General features: G+C 60.5%; 1 protein-coding gene across 6 annotated transcripts in view; it reads left to right on the top strand.

Moving 5' to 3' along the window:
* Window positions 1-4,314: 4,314 nt before the first annotated feature.
* The window catches only part of LSP1 (lymphocyte specific protein 1), a 37,803-nt gene continuing 18,451 nt past the window's right edge, over window positions 4,315-23,666 (top strand). For 3 of the 6 annotated variants that reach the window (XM_032268445.1, XM_032268443.1, XM_032268440.1), the window contains exon 1: window positions 4,315-4,426. In XM_032268445.1, the coding sequence (XP_032124336.1) occupies window positions 4,326-4,426 (101 nt within the window). In that variant the 5' untranslated portion in view covers window positions 4,315-4,325. Of the gene's footprint in view, window positions 4,427-4,853; window positions 5,083-19,864; window positions 19,890-20,916; window positions 22,131-23,666 lie in introns of those variants that run through there. The other 3 variants (XM_032268441.1, XM_032268444.1, XM_032268442.1) reach the window with 3 other exon arrangements.

Genomic DNA, 23,666 nt, shown 5'->3' with positions numbered 1-23,666 from the left:
GGGCTGCGGGGTGCCCCGTACTGGGGGAGCAGGGCTGCGGGGTGTCCCGTACTGGGGGAGCAGGGCTGGGGGGTGCCCCGTACTGGGGGAGCAGGGCTGCGGGGTGTCCCGTACTGGGGGAGCAGGGCTGCGGGGTGTTCCGTACTGCAGGGTGTCCCGTACTTCAGGGTGTCCTGCACTGTGGGATGGCCCGTGCCAGGGGAGCAGGGCTGCCAGGTCTGCAGGATGGCCTTTCCAGCCCACAGTGCCACTGCATGCCATCTCCTGCCCCAGCCTCTCCTGGCTCGGCGGGGACTTCCACACGTACCTCCAGCGTGCGGCACAGGTCCCAACCCCCAGCTTCTCCCCTCAAATCCAGGCCTCGGGGCCCCCATTGCAAAGCTCTGGGCACACACCTTGCAGGCCGGCATGTTCTCCAGAGTCCATGTGTCCAGACCTGGTCCCTGCAGCCTCCCCTGGCCACCCCATGATCTCTGCTGTCCTCCACCGGATGGATGTGGGGGAGCCTGTCAGGACTCAGGTCCTTGAGGAGGAGCGGCCTGGGGTCCCAGAGCGACTGGAGCAGAGGCCCCTCCCTGCCATGTACCCCCCAGCCAGAGAACCCTCAGCCTCTGAGGTTGGTTGTGACTGCGGCTGCTCTCCTCCCCACCCGACCCCACCGACAAGGTCCCCGTGTGGGTCCACTCCAGGGCTGGCTCCTCCTGAGGCCTCTCTCCTGGGCTTGCAGAGAACACCATCTCCCTGTGTCCCCAACGGTCTGTCCCTCTGAGAGTGTCTGTGTCCAAATTTCCCCTTTTCACAAGTTTGGTGTGGCGAGGGCCCACCCTAATGACCTCACTTCAGCTTCTTCAAAGCCCCTGTCTCCATAGAAAGCCACGTCCTGAGGTGCTGGGCATCAGGACCTCAATAGGGAATTTCCAGGGGACAGGACGAGCACATCACACTCCCCGAGGCCGCTGCCTTCTCTCCAGTCCATGACGCCGTCTTGCTTGGGATGCTCAAGACACCCTTCCTCTGCCCTCTCCTCTCCCCTCACATCTTGCCATCTGAAGAGCCTGCCGGCTCCAGCCACCCTCTCGGGGGCTGCTCCGCAGTAGGTATGGCCTGTGGCACTGCTTCCCCAGCCCGGGTGTGGCCCCTGCCCACCTCCAGCCCCTCCCCTCCCCCGGTCTAGCTGCTCATGCCCAGTAGCTTGACACACGGGGACCCCATGCCCCCTCACTGCTGGCCAGGGCCCTGCTCAGGCCTCTGCAGGCCCAGCTGTGCCCTCGGCAGTCCTAGTTTCAGCCTGGGCCACCGACGGTGCCATCCTCTCCTGGCCTCACTCACCCGTGCCTGCTGACAACCTCGCGATTCTGGAACTCTCCTCGTCTCTGGCCCTGTCCACCTCCCCGTCTTGTCCCTGTGCCCCGTGGCCGCTAAGCCTATGGCCCTCACCCTGCCTTCCCCTGGGACCCATCCTGCCAGGCCTTGGAGGACACTGAGATGCAGGAGGTACATCTCCATGTCAGGCACAGCCTCCCTGCCCACGGACCAGCAGGCCTGTTCCAGCAGAGCACGTGCCCTGCAGGCAGCACAGAGGAGATGCCCGGGCAAGCTGCCTGCGTCCTGCCAAGTTTGCTCAGCTGCTGAAGTGATCCACCTGACCCCGGGGATCTGTAAAGAACGAAATGGATCTTCCCAGTTCCAGAGGCTGGGATGGTCACCATCAAGGTGCCCAAAGCTCCCGGGTCTGGCAAGGGCCTCATTCGAAGCAGGGTGCCCTGCAGCTGGGTCCCCTTGAGGAGAAAGACCGAGAAGAAGGGCCAGTTGGCTTCCTCCAGCCCTTTGACAAGGTCGCTCATCTGGTCCATGAGGCAGGGCACTCCCACCTGCTCACCTCCTAGGGTCCCACCTCCTAATTCTGTCACTCGGGTCTTGGATGCCAATGGCGGAGGCCTGGGGGCCGCAGGCCCTTGATCAGCCGCGCCGCTCTGCTTTCCATCCAGCTCACTCCCTCATGCCTCGTCCGCCTCGCCTCCCGAGGCCCCCGGTCCCTCCTCTCTCCACCCCCAGTCCCTGCCCTCGCCACTCTGCACTTGGGTGCAGGCCATCCTCACTCAGCTGCCACAGAGAGTGTCAGGCAAGGACTTGCTCCAGGTCCTGCTCCTCAGGCTCCCCCAGCTCTCTTGGCTCCAGGCTGTCCTGCGCCGCCCAGGTGTGTGTCTTGTGGCCTGGACCTGCAGCATCCCCATGTCCTGCCCACCGGGCACAGACCTCCTCCTGCCTGACCCCTCAGGGCCTCCCTGCTTGGCTCCATCCCCTGGAGTCTGAGGCCCTCAACTCGCTCCGTCCCAGAATCCAAACTAACTCATTGCCCAATGCAACCGTTTGCTGGTCCCTGTGCTGCTCGAGGGACCCCGAGCCAGATCTGGAGACAGGACAACGGAGGGGCCGGGGCCGGGGCCGCCCTGCACAGGCCTCCCTTAGGGTTTCAGGAGGGAGCAGCATGGGGGTCCTCTCCTGCTGCTGAGGGGCCGCTGACCCACGGTGCGGTAGTCTGGCAGGTGCCTCACCCTCATCTCCACCGACTTCTCATGGGGAGCTCCCCGCCTTGGGTGGCCACATCCACATTTCCCCTTTTTGTAGGGAAACCGTTCACACTGGATGAGCTGCCACCCTCCTCCACCATGATCTCATCCGGCTAATGGCACCTGCAGCAACCCCACTTCCCAACACGGTCACGCTGTGAGGGGCTGGATTAGGGTTGGGACCTCACCATATGAATTGGGGGAACTGATTCAGCCCCAGCAGGGCTGGGTAGGCAGAGGGGAGAACGGCACCTTCTCCCAGCCCCTGGGGCAGGCCGACCATCACCCTAGCCTTCTGCTTCAGGGTCTGTGGACTTCCTCCTCCCGCCCACGGCTTCGTGGATCTGGGGCTGAGAATGGTTTTGTGCTCTGCGTCTCCCTCTTGAAATTCTTAGGGGTTTTTTCTTGTTTTGTTTTGTTTGAGATGGAGTCTAGTTCTGTCGCGCAGGCTGAATGAAGTGCAGTGGTGCAATCTCGGCTCACCGCAACCTCCGCCTCCCAAGTTCAGCTTCCCCAGTAGCTGGGATTACAGATGCCTGCCACCACTCCTGGCTAATTTTTGTATTTTTTGTAGAGACAGGATTTCACCATATTGGCCAGGCTAGTCTCAAACTCCTGACCTCACGTGATCCACCTGCCTTGGCTTACCAAATGCTAGGATTCCAGGCAGGAGCCACCCCGACCAGCCAAAATTCTTAGTTTGTAAACCACAGGGTCCCGCATTCCCATTTTACTCTGGCTTTAAAAGTGAGGCAGCTGGTCCAGCCTCCGGGCAATGGAGGGAGGGCAGAATGGACCCCATGCTCCACCTGCCTGTCCCCTTCCTGTCAAGGTCTGGAAGCTCCCAGTGACGAGGCTGGGGCTGCCCTTCTGCAGGCCAGGGGAGGGACCTCAAGGGTTGGTGGACTTGGCCATTACACCCGACGACACGCTGCCTGGAGGGGTGGGTGAGTGGGGTGGGCAAAACCTGGAGGTGAGACCCTGCCACCCTGAGGGCAGCCGTTTCAGGACGGCCTCAGGATGGAGGCCGTGAGGTAAGAACCGCAGGGCTCTGCCACGTGCTGCCCTGAAAGCAGGGGTTGGGGGCCCTTAGGGCCCCCCAGGGAGGAGGCATGGGGAAGACACAGGCGTGGCCTCCCGTTCATCTGCATGGCACTGGGCCTGGCCTGGCTCTAGCCCCGCCCATCGTCTGGGACAGAGATCGATTTGGTGCCTCCATTCATGGGGCTCTGAGAGGCCTCTGCCGGCCTTCATGGTGTGTGTGGTGGGTAGGGGACTTGCTGCTGCCCAAAGAGGTGGCCCCTGGATCAACCCCATCCTGATGGCTCCACACTCTTGGCCCTGGGCCTTCCTGACCCCTGGCCTCTCTCCAGCCCCTCTGCCTTGGGACCCCTGCAGGTCCTTGCTGGCTGGGTTTGTCAGGCCCAGCTGCTGGCCAGGGCTCCCTTCTCCCCTCCTCCTGGGCCGAGGTTTTCACCAGGGAAGCCTTTGCCACTCCTGTGGCTGCCCCACTTTCGCGCAGCTGAAGTCCTCCCCTGCCTCAGCTTTTGGGGTCTGACCCCCACACCATGCCTCCCTTCTCCTAACCCTGGAGCTGCTGCATGGCCACTCCCAGAAGCTGAGCACAGTGAGGGCTGGAAGCCACCTCCTTCCCTCCTCTCGGGCCGCCTAGGCCTCCCGGGGGGTCCCTGAGGCAACCCTGCTTAAAGCCTGGGGACTTGAACCAGTTGGCGCTCAACTCCAGGGCCCCAGAGCATGGAGAGCAAGGGACAGCGGGGGGACAAGAAGGGACAGCAAGGGGATGAGGCAGCTGGCCGACAGCTCAGCATCAGCAAGGGAGCCCAGGACAGAGCAAGGTACCTGGCGGGTAGAATGCAGGGGCATCCTGGGTACAGCCCCCAAAACCCCCTGGGACGCGCAGCCAGTCGGGGGTTCTCCAGGCTACCATCCCAGGCTTTGAGAGAAGGTTCCACTGAGTTCCGTGAGCACCAGCAGGAGAGCGACCTCCGGGGAGATTTCACCCAAACAGGCTGAAACGCTCACGTGGTGCTTCCGGGATCACAGACATGTTCATCCCTGGAACCAGCCACTCACAGCTGAACTTGGTGGCAGGAGCTAAGTGTGGGCACCAGGGCGTGGGGCCCCACCTGAGCTGCGAGGAGCTACCTGAGGCCATCTTGGCCTGTCTCTGTCACCCCAGGCCCCTGCAACTTGCTTAACGCTTCCTGAGGGGTGGTTTGGGGTTTTTTTCCTTCCTCTCTTTCTGTAGCAACAAATTAAAAAACAACACCCCGACCCAGGCCGAGATAGGTTCCAAACCTCAACCTGCAGCCGGAAGGGGGAAGTGAAACCGGCTGGGGGTGGGGGCTCAGGGCCGCCCCGGAAAGCCCTGAGAGCCGCGGCACGTAAACCCACTCCTGGAGTCTGCCAGCACCCTGCGGGGCCCAGACTGCAGGCCGATGGCGGAGGCTCTGAGCGACCCGGGCGCCGAGGAGCGGGAAGAGTTGCTGGGGTAAGGGTCTTCGATGGGTGCATCGTGCTTGGGTTGCATAAAGGGTGGGGTACTGGGGTGATTGGTGGGGAATCTGGGGACCCCAATGCGAGAACTGGGGTGCCCGATGGGGAAGCTGGGGGCCCACAGACAGGTGGCAGGAAGTCTTGCCAGGACCCCCATCTCCCAACAAAGGTGGACGTCTCTTCTGTCCACCTCTGCGCCTTGGACTCACTGGGGGAGGCTCATGGGCTCCTAAGCCCATGGTGGATGCCTGAAGTGGGGAGACCCCAAGACTGACCTGTACTGCTGGGGAGGAGCTGGGAACTGTGGGCGCTATTAGCTTGGGAAGAGGTGAGGTGGGGGCTGGGGAGCAGCTGCTCTGGGAAGGGCGGAGCTGGCCCGGCCCCGGCCACCTGCCCGCAGGTCTATCTGAAAGGGGATTTCCTGCTTTCAGGGTCTGGAAGCTGCTGGGCGTGGGGTCCAGGAGCCCTCAGGGCAGGGGACCTAAAGTTGCCCCTGACCCGAGGTAAAGGACAAGGCCCCGGATTCTGGCAGATGCCTGTGCTGGGTGCCGGCCCCGCATGTTGTTTGGCGTGGGTACAAGAGGGGGTACGGCAAAGGTGGTGTGTGCGGCTCTCGAGGCCAAAGCTGGGCAGAAAACCCCTCGGGCCTCCCAGCGGGCAGCTTTATTCTGTGGCACCAGTGGGCATCCAGCCCTGTGCTGGGGTGGGTGGAGAGAGCTCAGGGCCTGGTGACTGGGGTCCCTGGCAGGGGGAAGCCGCCAGCCAGCAGGCATCCTGGCATCGCAGCTGAGCCTCGCCAGGGGAACCTGAGTTGTCCCTGGTGCAGGTCCCAGAGAGATGAGAGTGCTCGGGGCGTGGGGTGTGGGGACAGGCAGAGTGTCGAGGGGCAGAGGGGCGACGTGCTGATGGTCAGGGGATGGGGGTCCCGTGCTGGGGATAGAGGCCGGCCTAGGGGCAGGCCAGTGGGGGCTGCGGGGGAGTGTGGGGAAGGGAAGGTGCTAAGCCCAAGTCATAGAAAGGGTGTGACGCCTGGAGCCACACAGGAGGGACCTGTGTGGAGGCCCAGGGTGATGAACATCCCCCAAAACTACAGCTGGGGCTGCTACCGGGCTCTGCCTTGGGGCTGATGGCAGAGGGGTCCCATCTACCCAACCCAGGGTGGCGCAGAGACAACCTCCCAGCCTTCATGCAAAGTGGGTCCGGGCCGCAGCTCCTGCCGGGTGTTGGCGGCTGCACCACTGTCCTATGTCTGTGCCCTCAGCGGCCGTCACATCGCCGTGGGCCTGGTGTGCTGAGCGGGGCTGCATCTCGAACTTCCTGCTGCCAAATTCCACTGGGGTACAGGTTCGGGGGCTGCCGACGGGACCCCGAGTGCCGTGAGTGGAGGCTGCGCAGAGGCCGGGGCTGGCTGAGGACTGTCCCCAGGGAGGGGTGGGAGGATGCCCAGCCCAGGCTGTGGGCAGGGAGACAGGCTGCTGGGTGCACAACAGCTGTGTCCTGGCCCCGAAAAGGCCCCTCCTGTCAACATCGCCCCAGCCTTGGCCTAGGTGCTGCTCCTGGTCACCTCATGCCCATAGAAGGGCAGGACATGAGCCTCTGGGCGGGGCACCCCCGCCTTCCTCCTTGGCTGCATCCTTGCCACCCCCCCTCAGCTGTCTCAAATGCCTTATTCCGGGCTGACGCAGAGGGAGGGGGCATGGCCAAGGCTGCCCAAGGCTGCCCAAGGCAGGCACAGATGATCCTGGGGCGTCTCAGAGCAGATCCCAGACAGCCAGGGCTGCACCTGTGCCGGGGTGTCAGGAACTCCGGCTGGAGAGCTGCTCTGCTCCTGGGCTCTGCGGAGCCTGGGCCCCCTCCTCGGACTCACCCTGTCCTTCCCCCGCCTCCGGCATTGCATGGGGTGGGGAGCCAAGCCCGACCTTTCAGAATGAAACCGAGAGTCCAGCGGGGTAGGCTTCTCATTTCACAAGGTGACTAAGGGAACCAGGGATTTTCCTGTCCAGGGTGGGACAGAAGGCCCCTGCACCCAGGCAGGGAAGTATGACCTGGGAAGCCCCCACCTAGGAGTCCCCAGGAAGGCCCAGGCTGGGCAGGCTTAGCTGGGGGTGGAGCCGAGCAGACGACACAGCCCCTGTGCAGCTCCCAGAGCCCCAAGGATGCCAGGCTGCGAGGGTCTCAGGACAGGCCCCCACACGAGGCCCAGGGCAGGCCAAGCTCCCCCAACTGGACAAGTGAGTCCAGCCCCTCAGACTGCCCCACGATGTGGCCCTCCCCTGAGACTGCTGAGCAGGGCCAGATTCCTCGGAATGACCCCCATGATGGGGCTCCTCAGATGCCCCCAGGACAAGGCTCTCCTCTCCCACCAGGCCCCAGGGAAAAGCAGGTCCCCTGAGCCTCAGCAGGGTCCGGGCTCTGCTTGGGCTGCCAGCCAGGCTGGACTCCGGTTCCTCCACTCGGGGGCACTCCTGCCTTGCCCCGCTGTCCAGCTGATAGTCACTAGCTTGTCCTTGTCCCTTGAGGGCCGGGACAAGGATCTCACAGAGCTCTTTTGGCTCTGCGGGGACTCCCTGGTGGTGCTGGGGGAACAGGCATTCCGCACACCAAGGAGCTATCAGGCCTCAGAGACCTCGGGGCGATGAGGACGGGGCGGTCCTGGTCCACATTTGGGGAGGGTGAGGGCGCCCTCTCGGGTCTTGGGTTCCACGTGTCCAAATCTGAGAGCCCAGCTCTGCAGGGGTACACCCTCCCTGGTGCTGCATTAGTGGTTGCAGTGCCTGTCCTTGGTCAAGCTGTCCAGGGTGCCCGCCCCATGCCCACACCTAGAAGGCAAGTCTGCCTGCTCGCCTCATCCTGAAGACACCCTGGCCGCCCTCCCAAGCGGCCCTGTGCAGCCTGGGCCCCAGCCAGGACGGCCTGTCCCCCAGTCTGTTCCCCATGCACGACCAGGCCGCGTCTTCCCACAGAAAGAACCATTCACTGGCCACAGGCAGAGTCCACGTCCCTGAGTGGCCATGCAGGGCCCTCCTGGCCTAGTTGAACTCACTTCCCGTCCCACCAGCTTTCCCAGTTCTTCCCATTTCTGGAAGCTGTCAGAGCCCTGGCAGACCCAGGACCTCTGCCCCTGCCCTTCCTAGCATCGCCCAACCGCCCTGGCCCTCTGCAGACCTTCAAAGGCTTGTCCAGCCCTCCAGGGGAGGCCACTGCCCAGGGCTCTGTCAGCACCTGCCATGGACAGGGCCAGTCCCGGAGCCCCACCTGGCCCACTGGAGCCTCCCTCCTTCTCTGTGTGCTGAGCTGGGTCGGGAAGGGCAGGGATGACCGGAGGGGCCGATCTGGCAAGGCCCCTTCTGGCTGTCTGTCCCTGGAGGCCCTCAGAGCTCCGGATTCTGCAGGAGGAAGGGGCTGAGCCTACCTGGAGGCCCCAGGCAGCCCTCGGGAAGCCTTCATCTGAGGTGCGGGAGCCCATGAGATGGAACCTCCCATGCGGCCAGGCTCCCAGGCAGCCCTCCAGCCCACCTGCCCTCCCAACTTGGGCCGGGCATCACCCGGAGGATGTGCAGTGCTCCAAGCTGGGGCACACAGCCCGGAGAGTGCCTGGCAGTGCCCATAGCGCTCAGGAAAGAGGACAGAGCTAAGGACAGTTGGGGAAGCCACCTCAGCCCCAGCGCTGGCCCCACAGGGGCTGCTGCTGAGGAAGGTGGGGGTTGAGAGCTAAGCCCTGGGCTCCCTCCCCACTCCTTCCTGTGGTCCAGACCTGATGTCTGGACCGGGATCCCTGGAGAGGTCCCCTCCTCCTACCCTGGGTAAGAGGTCTCAGGCGCCTGGAAGTTCCCCAGGGGACGAGAGGATGTCTTCTTCCTCTTGGGCTGGCAGGCGCTGCTGTCCCCCGACTCCCAGCTGGGCTGGTCGCACAAACGGGATCAGCCCAGGCCCCACCCCTGCTGATTCTGGAAGCCAGAATCCTTCCTTCCCCCGCCCCCTTCCAGGTCCCCACGTGTCTCCTTCTAAAACAATCCTGGAGCCACACAAGGGCAGTGCCAGGAAGGTCTGAGGGCCAGATGGTCCAGCTGGGACCGGCCGTGGCCCATGGCACCCTTGGGTGGTAGGATGGTGGCCTCCCCCCCACTACCCTACAGACCAGCCTGCCTCCACCTCCGTTCCCTGAGTGGGTGCCGGGGGATAGGTGAGCCCTACAGAAGAGGAGATATAGGTGCAAAAATGGCCCAGTAGTCTCCGCATCTGGGTCCTCAGGCTGGTGAGGGGTGGGGTGGGGTGTGAGCTCTGCCTTGCAGTCCCAGCCCCTGAGACCCCACTGCTGGGGGACCTGGGTTGGGGGATGGGCTGCAAGGCCTCAGGGCTGGCCTTGCACTGGCTGCTATAGGTCCTCCAACTTGTTTCTAAATGAGTAAGCCCCACCCCTCTGAGGTCTCAGTTTCCCCATCTGCATACTCAGAATTTAGCTACTCAGACCAAGTACTCACTCCATGCCAGTCTTTGCCAAGCTATTTATTTATTTGAGACAGAGTCTCGCTTTGTCACCCAGGTTGGAGTGCAGTGATGTAATCTCAGCTCCCTGCAACCTCCGCCTCCTGGGTTCAAGCGATTTTCCCTCCTCAGCCTCCTGAGTAGCTGGGATTACAGGTGCACACCAGCCACCATGACTGGCTAATTTTTGTATTTTTAGTAGAGACGGGGCTTTCCCCGTGTTGGCCAGGCTGGTCTCACACTCCTGACCTCAGGTGATCCACCCACCTTGGCCTCCCAAAGTGCTAGAATTACAGGCATGAGCCACCCCACCCCACCTTTGTCAAGCTTTTTAAACCAAGGCTCTTGTTTCATCCCCCCACAGCTGTGAGACAGGTCTCCGGAGCCTCCCATGTCACAGATAGAAGCCAAGGCTCACAGGGACCAGGTGCATTGTCCATTCGCTGCTCCCTGCCCAGGGAGAGGCCAGAGTCCTTGCCCCTGTGGAGTTCGGGTGCCCACAGGTCAGCAGAACTGGGACTGGATGAGGCTGGACCAGCAAGGGTCCTGGGCATCCCTCCAGCCCAAATCCCCACCCAAATCCCAGCCCTCAGCATTTTTGGGGGGTCGCTAAAGACCTTCTGGAAGATGGCATCCCAGGACCACAAGGCAATCAGAGGGGGCTTTCTGTGTGCTCCGAGGCGGATGGAACTGGGCCCTGGCTGTGGACGAGGATTCATTGAGACAGAAGAGGCGAGTGGGCTAGAGGGGCTTGGCCAGGGGGCCGCCCAGCAGAGCTCCTTTCCCAGGGTTAGGTTCTCTCCAAGCGGCCCAGCCCGCATCCCCTCCCCAACATCCAGGCACCTGGAAAGAGGTGTGAAGGGCTGTGTGGGCGTGGGGTTGATAGGAGATTAGGGGGCTGAGAAAGTCAGGCCTCCCAGCCCTGTCCCACCCAGCATGCCCTGCCAGTGCCAGACACAGGCAGATAAGGGAGGAAAGAGCCGCTGAGCCGCTGGGCCAGAGCAGAGGGAGGAAATCCCCTGGCCCTTTCTCGGGGCCAGGCGAGTCCTACCCAAACTCCATCTGGTCACTGCCTCCAAGCGGATTGTGGGTTGTCCAGGAAGGGGGATTGTGGCAGAGAGGGCCTTCGAGTCACCTGTATGCCCCGGCAGGAGGGGGCAGGCGCTCTGGGCCCCAAGCTCAGAGTTTGGCGCAGGACAGCTCTGTGTGGGGAATTCACAGGGTCCCAGCATGAAGGGCTTCCACCATCCCTCCTGGGTTCCCAGTTTCTCTGGGAGCAGGGATGCAGAGGCAGGGCCCTCACCATACACCATATGCTGGGGAGAGTAGCTGAGGTGTCCCGGAGACCCTGTCCTCTGGGGCAGGGGGTGGGTTCTGTGCCCAGTGCCCTTCCCAGGGCCTCCAATCTCCAGCTGCCCCATGGGCTGCAGACAAGGATTCAAGGTTGTGCAGAAGTCACTGCCCCGCTCCATCCCTGGCAGGTGGGACCTCACTGCTCCTTGCTGCTCCAGAGAAGAGCACGCCCCCCTCATCTCAAAGGTGGCTGTGCTCCTCCTTCCTGGGTGGAACCTACGCTTTTGACAGTTTGGTTTCTGAGTCAAGGCTACCGCCTCCTCCTCCCCCAGGTACCTCGCCTCAGAAAAGCAATGGGACTTGGGATGGAAGAATCTAGCCAATTCATTCCAGATAAAGCTAGAAATAATCCTTTGGCCTTTCTCCTAGACCCAGGCCCAACCAAAACCTGAGCTTCATCACCACCACCCAGCATCCAGCACCCATCACCCACCACCCACCACTCTGGCCCCTACCCATGGCTCTGGCCTATTCTCCTGCTGTCAGCATCGCTTGCTTAGACAGAAGTCCACACTGAACAGATGCATGCTCAAAGCATTTGAAGGCTGCCTTCTCTCTAAGTCAGAGACATTTCTCTACCAGGGATCACTCAGGAACCACTGAGGCCACCACCCTGACCTCCCCTGTCCCCATGGGCTCTCTCACTGCTCAAAGCACCTTTCACTAGGATGCTGCTCTGTGAACATATATTTGCAGGCATGTGTCAGGGATGATGAGACTGTGTCAATAAGAAGACAGATTCCTACCCCTGTAGCCCCTGCTTAGGCTCTATCGAGGTGCTCAGCCTCCTGGGCTATGGTGGTCTGCCTTGTTCTTGGGCCATGAGCTTATGAATCATGTCTTAGTCACGTAAGAAAGGAAAAATAAAGATTCAAAAAGAATCAATTATGGAGAACAGTATGAATGAATGGAAAGATGAATGAAGAATGACAGGAGGTAGGACCAAATGGATGGATGAATAGACAATGGATGGGCGGATAGATGGATGAGTGGATAATTGAATGATGGGTGGATGGATGGATAAATGGATGGGTGGATTGATAGGTGCATGGATAGATGGACAGGTGGATGAATGGATGGATGGGTGGATGGAACCATGTATAAATAAAAAGAAAGAATTATTTAGTAATTGATGAATAGATTAACAAAAATAGAAGGATAGACAGAAGAACATATGCATGGGTGGATGAAAGGACAAATGAATGGGTGGATGGATAAATGCAGATGTGATATCTAGAATATTTAACAACGCATGTGGTACAAATATTAATCTATCAGAATGGATGCTGATTATATTTGTATATTCAACTATGTTGTATCTGTGTATATTGGCTGATCATCAGCCCAACAGATAAATGAGCAGGTGTACCAACACAAAAGATGAGTGGATATATGGATGAACGGATGATTGATGAATGGGTGAATGCATGTATCGGTGGAAGGACAGATGGGATGGAAGTACGGATGGGTGGAATATGGACGTGTGAATTATTGGAAAGATTAATAGAAGTATGTCAAGAGAGGTTGGCATATGGATGGATATGGATGATAGATGAACAGGTGGGCATCTGGGCGGATATAACAAGAGATGAGTGGGAAGATAAATGGAGAAACAATGAATCAATAGATGATTGAATCCGTGCTGGGTGAACTATCAGAAAGACAGCTGGGTAAGCAGCCACTGCTAAATCAGGAATTTCTTCCTGCAACACTTCCTCCCGCTGTGCATGTAGTTCTCACTCTCATTTCTCTCATCTCTTTTCAAATAAGAAAAGAATTCCTTCTTTCCATGAGGCTTTCATATATGAAAACCTAAGGAAAGAATTACTTATTTGCATGATGCTATCACACATAAAATATCATTCCCCTCCAGAACTCCATATGCTTTACCCTGATTTATATTTTCTGTCATATTTTCCATCATCTGATTTTTATTTATTTATTTACATGTTTGTCCCCACTGAAACATGATAATCATGAGAGTAGGGATTTTGTTAATGCTGAATCCCCAGGACCCTCAAAGTGTCTGAATTCAGTAAATTTATTGAATATATGGAAGGATGGAGGGACAGATGGATAGGCAGATGGCTGGATGGATGGATAAATATATGGATAGATGGACAAATACACAAATAGGTAGATGGAGAAATTAATGGACAGATGTTTGGTTGGGCGAGTGAATAGATGAATGGAAAATAAGGAACATTAGTTATGGGCAGACTACGTTCTGTTAACTGTTGTGTTAACTTATTTAGATTATTAATAGGCAAACTGATGGGCACATATGTGTACAGAAGGGTAAACACATACGTGTGTGTGTGTATAACTGGAAGTGAGACTTGCCAGGTGAGGAGATAAATGGGCATATGGATGGATAGACAGACAGATGTGTAAATAGATGTATGGATGGTATGAGTAAATAGAATATTTGGACGGATAAATGAAAATAAGAAGAGAAGAACATTTGGATATAGAAAGATACATTAAATAAAGAACAAATAGCTCACTGTTTGGCTGGCTGGACAAATAGACATACAAATTGATGAGTGAGCATGTAGATAACAGTAACTAGCATGTATCCAAAGGGATAAATGGCTTGCTGAATGCTTCTAAGTGTTTTCTACATATTTAGACATTTAGGTAAATGGATGGATGGCTAAATGGATGGCTTACTGAATGCATCTGTTAAGTGTTTTCTATGTACTAAGACATTTAGGTAAATGACTGGAAGGATGGATGGGTGGATGGACGGACAGATGGTTGGATGGTGGATACTTGTTCAATGAAGAAATGTATAGAGAGGGGTGGACATGATTATATGGATGGATGCTTGAATTAAATAAATGGAAGGATATATTATGTTTATGTAGATAATTGGATGAATAGATATGTTGGAAACTGATGAATAGATAAATGATACATGGAAAGACAGGCATTCATATAGAAGGATGGATGTGTGAATGGATGGATGGATAGATGGATAAATGGACAGATAAATAGATGAATGGGTGGATGGATGAATGGGTGGGTAAATGAATTGATTGATGAATGGATAGATGGGTGGATAGGTGGATAGATGGATGGATGGATGAATGGAAGGATGGATGGATGGATGGATGGATGGATTGATGGATAGATGGATGTATGATTGGATAGACAGATGAGTGGATGGATGGATAAATGGATGGATGGGTGGCTGAATGGATGGGTGGGTAGGTGAATGGATGCACTGGTGGATGGATAGATAGATGGGTGGATGAATAGATGGATGGGTGGATGGATGGGTGAATGGATGGATGAGTGGATGAGTGGATGGTTGGATGAATAGATGGGTGGGTGGATGGGTAAACAGATGGATATACTGATGGATGAAGGGAGAGATGGACAGAGAGATGGATGGATGAGTGGGTGGATGGAAGGCACACACGTAACAGTAGAGTTGACATCAAATACTCTGCTCTATTGTCCCTCACAGGACATGTCCTAGTTGTAAAACCTTGAATCTTGGCCACTGCATTTAAATATCTGTTTTTGTCACCTCCCACCAATCAGCATTTCTGACAGATGATCATTCTCTAGTGACAGGGAAGTCCCGCCATTCCAAGGTAGCTTTTTTCCCTGTGGGAATATTCTTCCTTCTTTTGAACTAAAATATGCCTTGACCACATTTCATTCTTGGCTGTCTGTGGCTGGGACTCCCTCCAGAAGTCCAAACAGGAGGCAAGGAGGAAACAGGCAGTAATGCCCCCAACCACCAAGTAATCTCACCTCACCAGGTGATCTGGTCTCCCCGAGTGATCTCACTTCCTCTGTGTGATCTCACCTATCCCTGGGTGATCTCACCTCCCATGAGTGGTCTCACTTCCCTGGGTGACCTCACCTCTGCAGCTGTGTGGGTGCTGGAGATGTGGGGAGACACTATGGTCTCCGTTGTACACTTGATGTTCCCCTGGCTCCTCCTGGGTTGTGCTGAGGGAGGGGAGAGGCTGTGAGCTCCTCTCTCCAGGACTGGCCCTGAAGCCCATCCTGGTGTGTGCTTGGGGGTGGGGACGGACTTCCTGACCCCCACACAGTCTCCATGGGCTAGCCCACCACCTGAGTCACCACAGCCCAAGCTATGGACCCGTGTGGAGTTTTCTGACTGTTGCCGCCACCCCCGGCGAGCTGCCCTCTGCGGTGATTCACCAGCTTGCCCGTCTGCTCACTGCCTTACCCTTGCTTCCCTCAGCGTCCCCTGGGTTCTGCGCAGTCCCCACTGCCTGGCCTGGCCAGACTCATGATAGCTGGGAAGGCCAGAGGGGGCTCTTCCCCGAGGATGTGGGGATGGAGGGTGGCATGGGCAGGTGGGCTGCTCACGCACAGATGGTGGCCCGGGACGGTCATCGGGTGGCGGCAGCTGGCAGCCCAGCTCTGGCTCCATGACCTTGGATGCCAGTGCTGTTGGCTGGACCTTGGTTTCTCCATCCAGATCATGGGCATAGTGGCGGTTGTGAGCGCCAGTGAGCTGGGTGAGCCACAGGATGTGAGACTGCCCTGGCGGAGCTGGCCCTCGGCAAGCCCTGAACTTGAGTCTGGTCCCTCCCCTCGTCCGGCCACTAGCCCCAAATGTTCTCCAGTGAGTCACAGTGGCCAAGCCCAACCAGAGGAACAGAGGGCTGGGCTGCTCCTCCCTGGGCTAGGGCCAGAGGACAGGGCAAGGGGGGCCTGGCTGGCGAGGGCACGGGGCTGACTTTGTGCCCACTGGACACCTCTTGGGACCATGGCGTCCCAATACCAAAGCAAAGATGCCACATTGGTGGCATCTCTGCCTCTTGGGGTGTCTCTGCACTCTGGTGGCGGGTGGTACCAGGAAAGGCGGCAGCCTCCCCATGTGGGAACCAGAGAGTGTTCCTGGGGTGCCCAGCTTTCTCCAGAGGTGACAAGGAGAGCAGAGGCCGGGAATGAACAGAGGGAAAGTGGAGAATCAGGAGCGGGGGAGAGGGGAGGAGGGGAGAGGAAGGGAGGAGAGGGAAAGGAAGGGGGGAGGGAAGGAGGGAGGGAGACAGAGATAGGGACAGAGACACCAGAGGAAAAGGGGAGAGGAGAGAGGGGCTGAGTGCAAGACGGGGAAGGAGGGGACAGGACAGAGGAGCCAGCGAAGGGCCCAGGCCTGCGGCGATGGTGAGGGAGGCAGCAGGTTGAGGCGGGGCTGGACCAGGCAGGCTGATGAAGGAGAGGAGCAGAGGAGGTCTGGGCAGGGCCTGGCAGAGGGCACAAGGCGCTCCTAGGTGGGAGGCGGCGATGGGCAGAATAGGCCCCTGTGCCTGGGGCAGGGCTGCCACGGAGGGCCAGGAGAGCCCAAGAGGCAGGCAGCAGCTGCCAAGGTGGCCCAAGGGGAGAGGCAGAGGGAGGAAGGGGAAGAGGAAGGGAGGGAGGGAAGGGGGCACCCACGCTGCCCACCAGTGGGCTACAGAGGTCCGGCTGAGCCCCCATGCTGCTGGTCTGGGAGGGTTTTCGGTATGACATTTTTACTCTTCTCGGAAGGAGGAGGAGGTAGAGGTGGAGGAGACGGAGGGGGGGCGGAGAAGAGGGCTGGGGGAACAAAAGGGAAGCAGCTGCTGGGTGTCCTGAAGTTGGAGAGGGGAGCAGGAGACCCACAGTCAGGGAGACCCACAGGGATGGGGACACAGGGACCAGGCTGCCCTCAGGGAGCCGGCCCGCAGACCCCGGTGTCAGGGGCTGGAGGGAAGGATCAGGCTGCCCTCAGGGAGCCGGCCAGCAGACCCTGGTGCCAGGGGCCAGAGGGAGGAACCAGGCTGCCCTCAGGGAGCCAGCCCCCCAGACCCCAGTGCCAGGAGCTGGAGGGGCCAAGACAGGCAGGCAGAGGTCACAGGGACAAGCAGACCACAGACAGAAGGGACAAGGGAGGGGTGAGAGACAGCAAGACACCAAGGACCAGGGCGGAGCGCCAGGGAGGTACAGGAGCGAGAGGGGCAGAGAGGGGCCGGAGCGCCAGGGAGAGATGAGCACAGGGGGCAGCGGCATGGGAGGAGGGCCAGCAGGGCAGGAGCCTCGGAAGATGCGGCTGTGTCCTGGGGCTGGGGTCAGGCCAGGTCACCGCCAGCCGGCAGAGGCTGCCGCTTGATCAGTCCCAAGCTTCTGAGGAGGAACCCTAGCAGACAGGGCCTGGATACTCTCTTGAGGTAGGTCCCTCCTGCCCCGGCCGGGCATGGAGGGCAGGGCAGGGTGCCCTCTCTGGGCGGCTGGCCACATGCACCAGGCCAGGCCCTGGGGAACGGGGCCACTGGGCCTCCCCCCAGCTGCGGTGGGCAGGGAGAGGGTGCCAGGCGGGCCGTGGGTGCATGTGAGGGCAGAGACTGCTTGAGGCTTCTCCTCCTCCAGCCCCTGGCAGCTGCCCCGCCTCCTCCTCCCCCAGCCCACCAGCACTGCCGGTCACGCTGTGTTTCTACTCACACCTTTTCCCGGGGCTTCTGACAGGCTCTGAGCCCCCAGGATGAAGGGCCCATCCTTGCTGTGGCTTCTGGGGCCTCCCATGGGATCCACTGGACCCTGGGCACCCTTCTGTCACCTTCACTTCACAGAGCAAGAAATGGGACTTGGGCTGAGCTCACCTGCCCTGGCGCAGCACACCAACCCTAGGCGGGGGACTCCTCAGGGCCAGGGAGGGTGCCGGGGGCTCATCTGCCTTCAGGCGTTGGGCCAGCATGTCGCCCTTTTCCAGCCTGTTTCCTCCTCTGTAAAGCAGTGGCGTGGCACCCCGTGCAGTCGGGTAGGAGAGCAGAGTTCTGAGGGCCCAGCCTGGGCGGTCTCAGAGCTATCCCTCTGCGCCATCAGCCGCTCTGAGTTGCCTGTAGTGCCCTTCCTCCTCCTCAAACCCTCCAGGCTTTTAAGCAGAGTTGAATCGCCACCTCCTCCATGAAGCTGGGAGGCTGTCCTGCTCCGAACACCTCTGATGGCATGGAGCATGCAGGCCGGACCTCGAGATCCTGGGCGGCAGGGCTGGCATCAGTCAGCTTGCCACCACCCACCCAGGCCAGGCACTCCGTGCTGAGACTTTGGGAGGGTGGAGAGCCAGGGACGCCCATAGGGGCGGGATCTGCAAGGTCTGAGGAGCTAAAGGCAGCCCGGCTCACCCCTCTCCCCAGCTCCCACTTGTTGGGTCCCTGCAGATGCAGAGAGATGGCTCTGATCTGGTCTCCGCCTGGCAGGGTCTCTGGTTGCCACCCCAGGTCAGGACCAGCACCAGGATCGGCAGGGAGCCCGGCTGAGCACGCCCCCTTCCTGCCTCCCCTTACCTCTGGGCCCCGTGAGCCTCGTCCTGCTGGTGTCCAGGCTCTGCTGGGGCCTGCCCAGGTCAGACCTCCCTTCCTTGCCCAGCAGGAATGTATCCTCCTGCTGTCGCCCAGGAGCTCTGTGGCCTGGGATTTGAGAAGTGCCTGGGGTCCAGCCCCCAGGCTCACCAGTGCCACTTAACAAATGGGGAAACTGAGGCCCAAGAGAAAGCAGTGCAACACCCAGGGGATCGGCAGATCCCTGGCCTGGCTGTGTGGGGGCTCACCCCCTTGTCACTCGGGGCTCGGCCATGAGCATCCCTCCAGCCGGGCCCAGCGCCCGCTGCAGCCCCAGGTGAGGGAGCAGCACTTGGGGGCACTGGTGCCACGTGGGCTCAGGCTCAGGGCCAGTCCCTGTGGACCTGGGCAGGAGGCAGCCTGGAGGGGGCCTCACTAAGGCCAGCGGTGGTCGGCCAGTGGGTTGGTGGCATAAGGACCCGTCCCTTTGAGTTCCCTGGGAACTCACCCTGCCGGGGGCTGGGCAGGAAACAGTGAGAGTCCCTTGTCCAGCTATGGGGAGCAACCATGGTGAGTGGCATGCAACCAGGCACCGACACACACCCTTCCAGGACCCGCGCCCGGAAGCCACTGCGCCCCAGCCACCCACCACAGCCACATATGTACACGCACACACACGCTGCCACCCGGGATGGTACTGCGCTCGCCAGCATTGCCACAGATCACTGCTCCACAACATCCAACAGCTCCAGCTGCCCCCAGCCCAGCCCTCCAGGCCTGGCAGGCAGCCCCTTACCCACTCGCTGTTGAATAAAGAGTGAGCCCGGCTCAGGGGAGCTGATTGGATGAAGAAACTTGCCCAAGGCTCCCTCCTCCACCTGCTCCGCCACATCCCCTCCCCGGGGACCCCCTGGTTGTCCCACCATGCTGGGTGCAGGCAGGGAGAGGCAGCGCACACAGGGTGCTGTGTCCTCAGTGACAAGCCCTGGAGGGCCATGCTGGGTGCCAGCAGCCACCAGAGAGTAAGTTATATGCAGTTTACCTTCATTAAAATCGGTGCTCCAGGCCAGCAGGAAACCATGCGCCGCCTGCCCCGTCCTCTCCCGCCCCGTCCTCCCCCTCCCCATCCTCCCCCTCCCCGTCCTCCCCCTCCCCATCCTTTCCTGCCCCGTTCTCCCCTGCCCCTGCCCTGGCGATTCTCCTTGTCTACACCTGGGTGTGAGCCCACGGGCTCTGCATGGAGCTCCGCAGCACCATTTTCTCCAGGCCTGGCTGTCCCCAGCTCCTGCCAGCATGCGGCTTCCGGCTGGCAGGGTCAGGCCCTGGGCTGACCTCCTCCCACCACTGCCAAGTCTGCCCTTCCTGACAACTGGTAGTCTCTCCTGCACCTCCTGTCTGCCCAGGCAACTCGGGTCTCTCCCAGGGCCAGCTCGGGCCAGGCCAGTGTTAGGGACGGTCAGGGGACCTCGGCCCACTCAACTCCAGAGGTCACCTGGACTCATCCACCAGCCTGGTCCCTCCTGGCTTTGGGAGAGGGCACCAGGTGGGCTGAGAGTGCCTTGTAGCCTGGCGTGGGGTGAAGAGGTGGGCAAGGGCTCAGCCTGGCAGGCTTCCGTATCGAGCACTGAGGTCCCCGGAGCTCCGTGCCGACCCCCACCAAGGCTCTTTGGGTGATGTGAGTCCCTCCCTTCCCTCCATCTCAGGCACACATCTGCCCGCAGATGTGGCAGCCACCCCGTGCTTGGCTCTCCCCAGGGCTCTTAGGGCCTTCAGGCAGGGACGCTCCCTGAGCAGCCTGGCCCGGGGACCTCTGGGGCCCGTGATGTGGCCAGTGGGGCAGGGACGGGCTGGCAGCCTGCTGGGCTGGCCCTGAGGGGGCTGGGGGAAGCCAGGCCTCCAACCACAGTGTCCAAAGGGGTGTGGCTGCCTTGGGCCCATCCAGACCCGAGATCCTGAGGGTGGGGTCGCCCCCGCCCTGGCAGGGCTGGGAGTCGGTCTCGGACAGAGCCCGTCCTGCCCAAAAGCCCGAAAGAGCCAGCAGCAGGGGTACAGGGACCGAGTGGCCCAGCCCCCTGGGCAGGGTGTCAGGGCCGGAGCCCAGAGGACTGCGGTTCAGGCTTCAGTCCCAGCCGGCGAACCAGAGCTGGGCAGAGCGACCAGCAAGCAGCAGCCAGGGTGCCCTGGGCACTGCCCCCCCCATGCCCCTACCAGAGCCGTAAGAGGAGGCACCCTGAGGCCGGAGGGAGCATGGACCCGGGGACTGAGCATCCTGCTCAGAGTAGCTCGACAGAGGTTGGTGGCCTGGGCTTGACCACAGAGGTCTCTGGAGGGCAGGCAGGAGCCGCTGCAGGTGAGAGCTCGTGGGAGAGAAGCCCTTGGTTGGCCATGAGGGAGCGTGGCCATGAGGGTCGGTGCTGCCCGTAGCAGGCTGCAGAGGCCTCGCTGCTGCTGAGGTGGTGCTTGTGGAGGTGAGATCGGGGGCCGGGCCTGGCCAGGGATGCTGGGAGGGGGTGACCCTGTGCCCAGGACTGTGAGGTTCTCAAGACGAGAACAAGTCCAAACTGGGGAGAAGCGAACAGAGAAAAGAAACGAGAGAAACGGAGGGAAACACGCAGAGAGGGAGGACGAGAGCAGGGGCTGCCTTGAGGGAGGAGAGAGGGGAGCCGAAGGGGGCGTGGGGCAGTGGCAGGAGGGGAGGGCAGAGGGTGGGCTGAGGCAGGAATGGAAGCCGGTGGGGATCCCGGGCACTGTTCCATGCTGCCAACCCCAGGCATGAGAGGAGGGGTCCCTCCTACACGGGCCCCACCTGGCAGGTGCCCAGGGCAAAAGGCTGCAGAGAGGTGGGCTCACACAACTCCTGGGTACTCCAAAGACGGGCAGTGGGGGGAAGATCAAAAAGTGAGCCATGGATGCCAGAGGGGCGCAGTGAGGCCAGGCCAAGGTTGGCGAGCTTGCCAAGGAGAGGACGAATGAGGAAATCAGAGCACCCAACACAGGACGGGGGCTGGCATTCCCGGGGACTGAGGGCAGGATTTCTGCCCAGGACTGGGACGCACTGGGTCAGGACCCTGCCTTCCACGCACACTCAGGGCATCACCTCTTACGGCCTCTGTCCCTGCCTGGTCCTCCCCACACCCAGTTCTTGGAGGTGGAGGGGTTGGAGTCCCAGCCACGTCACCGGCTCTCTGGGGCTCCTGCGCGAGGTACGGCCCTGAGCCTCCGTCTCTGCGTTGGTAATGGGGATGAGGGGACGGCTTTCTGGAGACGTCTCGAGGACGGAGGTACTGGCTGCACGGTGCTCACTGCGCCTCTTTAAATGGGGATGTCTGCACCTTAGGAACAGAGGACCGGGGCAGGTCCCCTTGACCTCAGCCACCAGGACATCCCAAGGGCACGGGAGTCTCACACGGTCCACTGAAACTGGTCCTTCGGACCCCATTTGGCAGATAGGAAAGCGGAGGCTCAGGGAGGCTCCAAAGCTTACCCCCATCTGGGGGCTGGCAGGGGTTGTCCGCAGCACCAGTGGACACACACCAGGGAGTCTCCTGCAGAAGTAAGCCAACCCAGGGGCAGACTCTTTTCTGCTCTGTGATGTCTCCCCTGCACCCCCAGGAATGATGAGCCTGGGAGGGGCTGATCAGCCAAGAGAGCTTTGGGGAGGGGCCGGGGGCCAAGACGGGCACCCCGGAGCTCCGCAGGCAGACGTGGCATGGCGGGGGCAGGCAGAGGGCCTGGCTGCTGAGTGCTACAGCAGGAAGATCCTGGTGCTGCCGGGGCAGGACAGGCGGTCGAATGCCAGGCTGGCTTGGCTGTTCCCTCCAGGTGCCGGCTGCACCTCCTGCCCAGGTGGGCGCCACGTCTAAGGTATGAAACCTCCAGTTACGTGGAGAATGGGCAGAGCCTTCAGGGATGTGAGGTATATCTGAGTACGACTAGCTGGGAAGGAATGAGGATGGCAGAGCCCCGAGCTGGTGCCAGGGACTGGTCGCGTGTCCTGGAACGTGCCAAAAGCCTGCCTCGTGAGCACGGCAAGAGCTCTGCCAGGCAGTCCCAGCTGGTCCGGGAGCCTCAGTGCTCCCGAGGGCTGTCCAGTGAAGGCAGGAGGCACAGCAAGGCTGTCGGTGACGCCCGTGGGTGTCAGGGTTACGTGGTCCCCTCCTGCGGGAGGCGGGCACCAAGCAGGCATGTAGGTGCGTGTGAGGGTGAGAGCTGCGGCGGGGGACGCTGATCATGCAGTGCTGGCGAGGGCTCCAGAAAGGTCCCCTGGGTCACCTCGCCCGTGGCATGGGTCCAGCAGCATTGTGGCCAGTGACACCGAGGAGGACAGGAAGAGCCACATGCACAGCAGGCAGAGCAGGAGGAGGGAGGAAGAAAGACCAAGCATGGGGCAAGCAGAGTCCCAGCCATGCCGGGGGGCCACAGACAGGACCACCCTCGAGCAGGGCAGGGCCCTAACCTCCAACCCAGGCTGGTCGCAGCAGATGGGGCAACGGCTACGGAGCAGGACGAGGGTGCTGCTGACACAGGGCTGACCTCGGAGCACATCACAAGAGGTAGGGCACCCAGCCCAGGGAGGTGATGCGCTGATCAGCGGGACGTCAAGCTCGGTTCTGGACCCTGCTGTGAGGGCAGAGGTGGTCGGTCCCTGACCCAGCCTCTCAGGACGGACGGGAAGCCAGGGGTAGAGGGGTTGGGGAAAACAAGGCTCCGTTTTCCAGTCTCAGCAGGGTTCAAGGCTTGGGGCTCTGTGGAGGCCACACCATGAGGTTTCCAGAGTCATAGATACCCTGAGGTCAGTGCTATCTGCTGGCACATAGGCGCCCGTCCCGTTGGGTGGCATCGGGTGGGCTGAGAGTGCCTCGTAGCCTGGCCCAGAGTGAAGAAGTGGGCCGGGACTCAGCCTGGCAGAGTTGGGGAATCTGCCCAGCCGGCCTGGCACCTGTGGGACTGGGTGGTGTGGCAGCAGGCCTGGGCTGCAGTCACGCTGGCCCGCACTCATAGCCTAGTCATGGCATCGCCACTCTGGGGTGAAGCTGAGGCAGGAGCTCAGGGCCCTTGTGCCACGCCGGGTGGGTCATGAAGCTCAGGGGGCTTCAGCAACAGAGGATGAAACCCCATCCCATTCCAAGTTGAAGATGGGGCTGAGTGCCTCCTGAGTGGGTGCCAGGGTAGGTGCCAGGGAGGGTATGAAGCTGGTGGGCCACGCCGGGGACCAGGACAGCAGCCCCAGCTGTGGCGGAGGAGGGGGTTAGGGTGAAGCAGGTTCGGACTGGGTGGGTGGGGAATCCAGAGGAACAGACCCCTCCTTGTGCGCCTCTCCCCAGAGGTGGAGGCGGGAGGCAGAGACTGGACAAGCCTCGGGTCATCAGGAGTCAAGGGCTGGCGCCTGGGATCCGGGGAGGATAGGGAGGGCTGAGGGGGGGTGGTCCAGGAGGAAGGGAGGGCTGTGTGT

Source organism: Sapajus apella, unplaced genomic scaffold (assembly GCF_009761245.1).
Source record: "Sapajus apella isolate SASKATOON/1434 unplaced genomic scaffold, GSC_monkey_1.0 scaffold181, whole genome shotgun sequence".
Classification (NCBI taxonomy): domain Eukaryota; kingdom Metazoa; phylum Chordata; class Mammalia; order Primates; family Cebidae; genus Sapajus; species Sapajus apella.
Note: the sequence above shows the minus strand (reverse complement) of the source record. Positions and strands in the feature narration are given on the sequence as shown.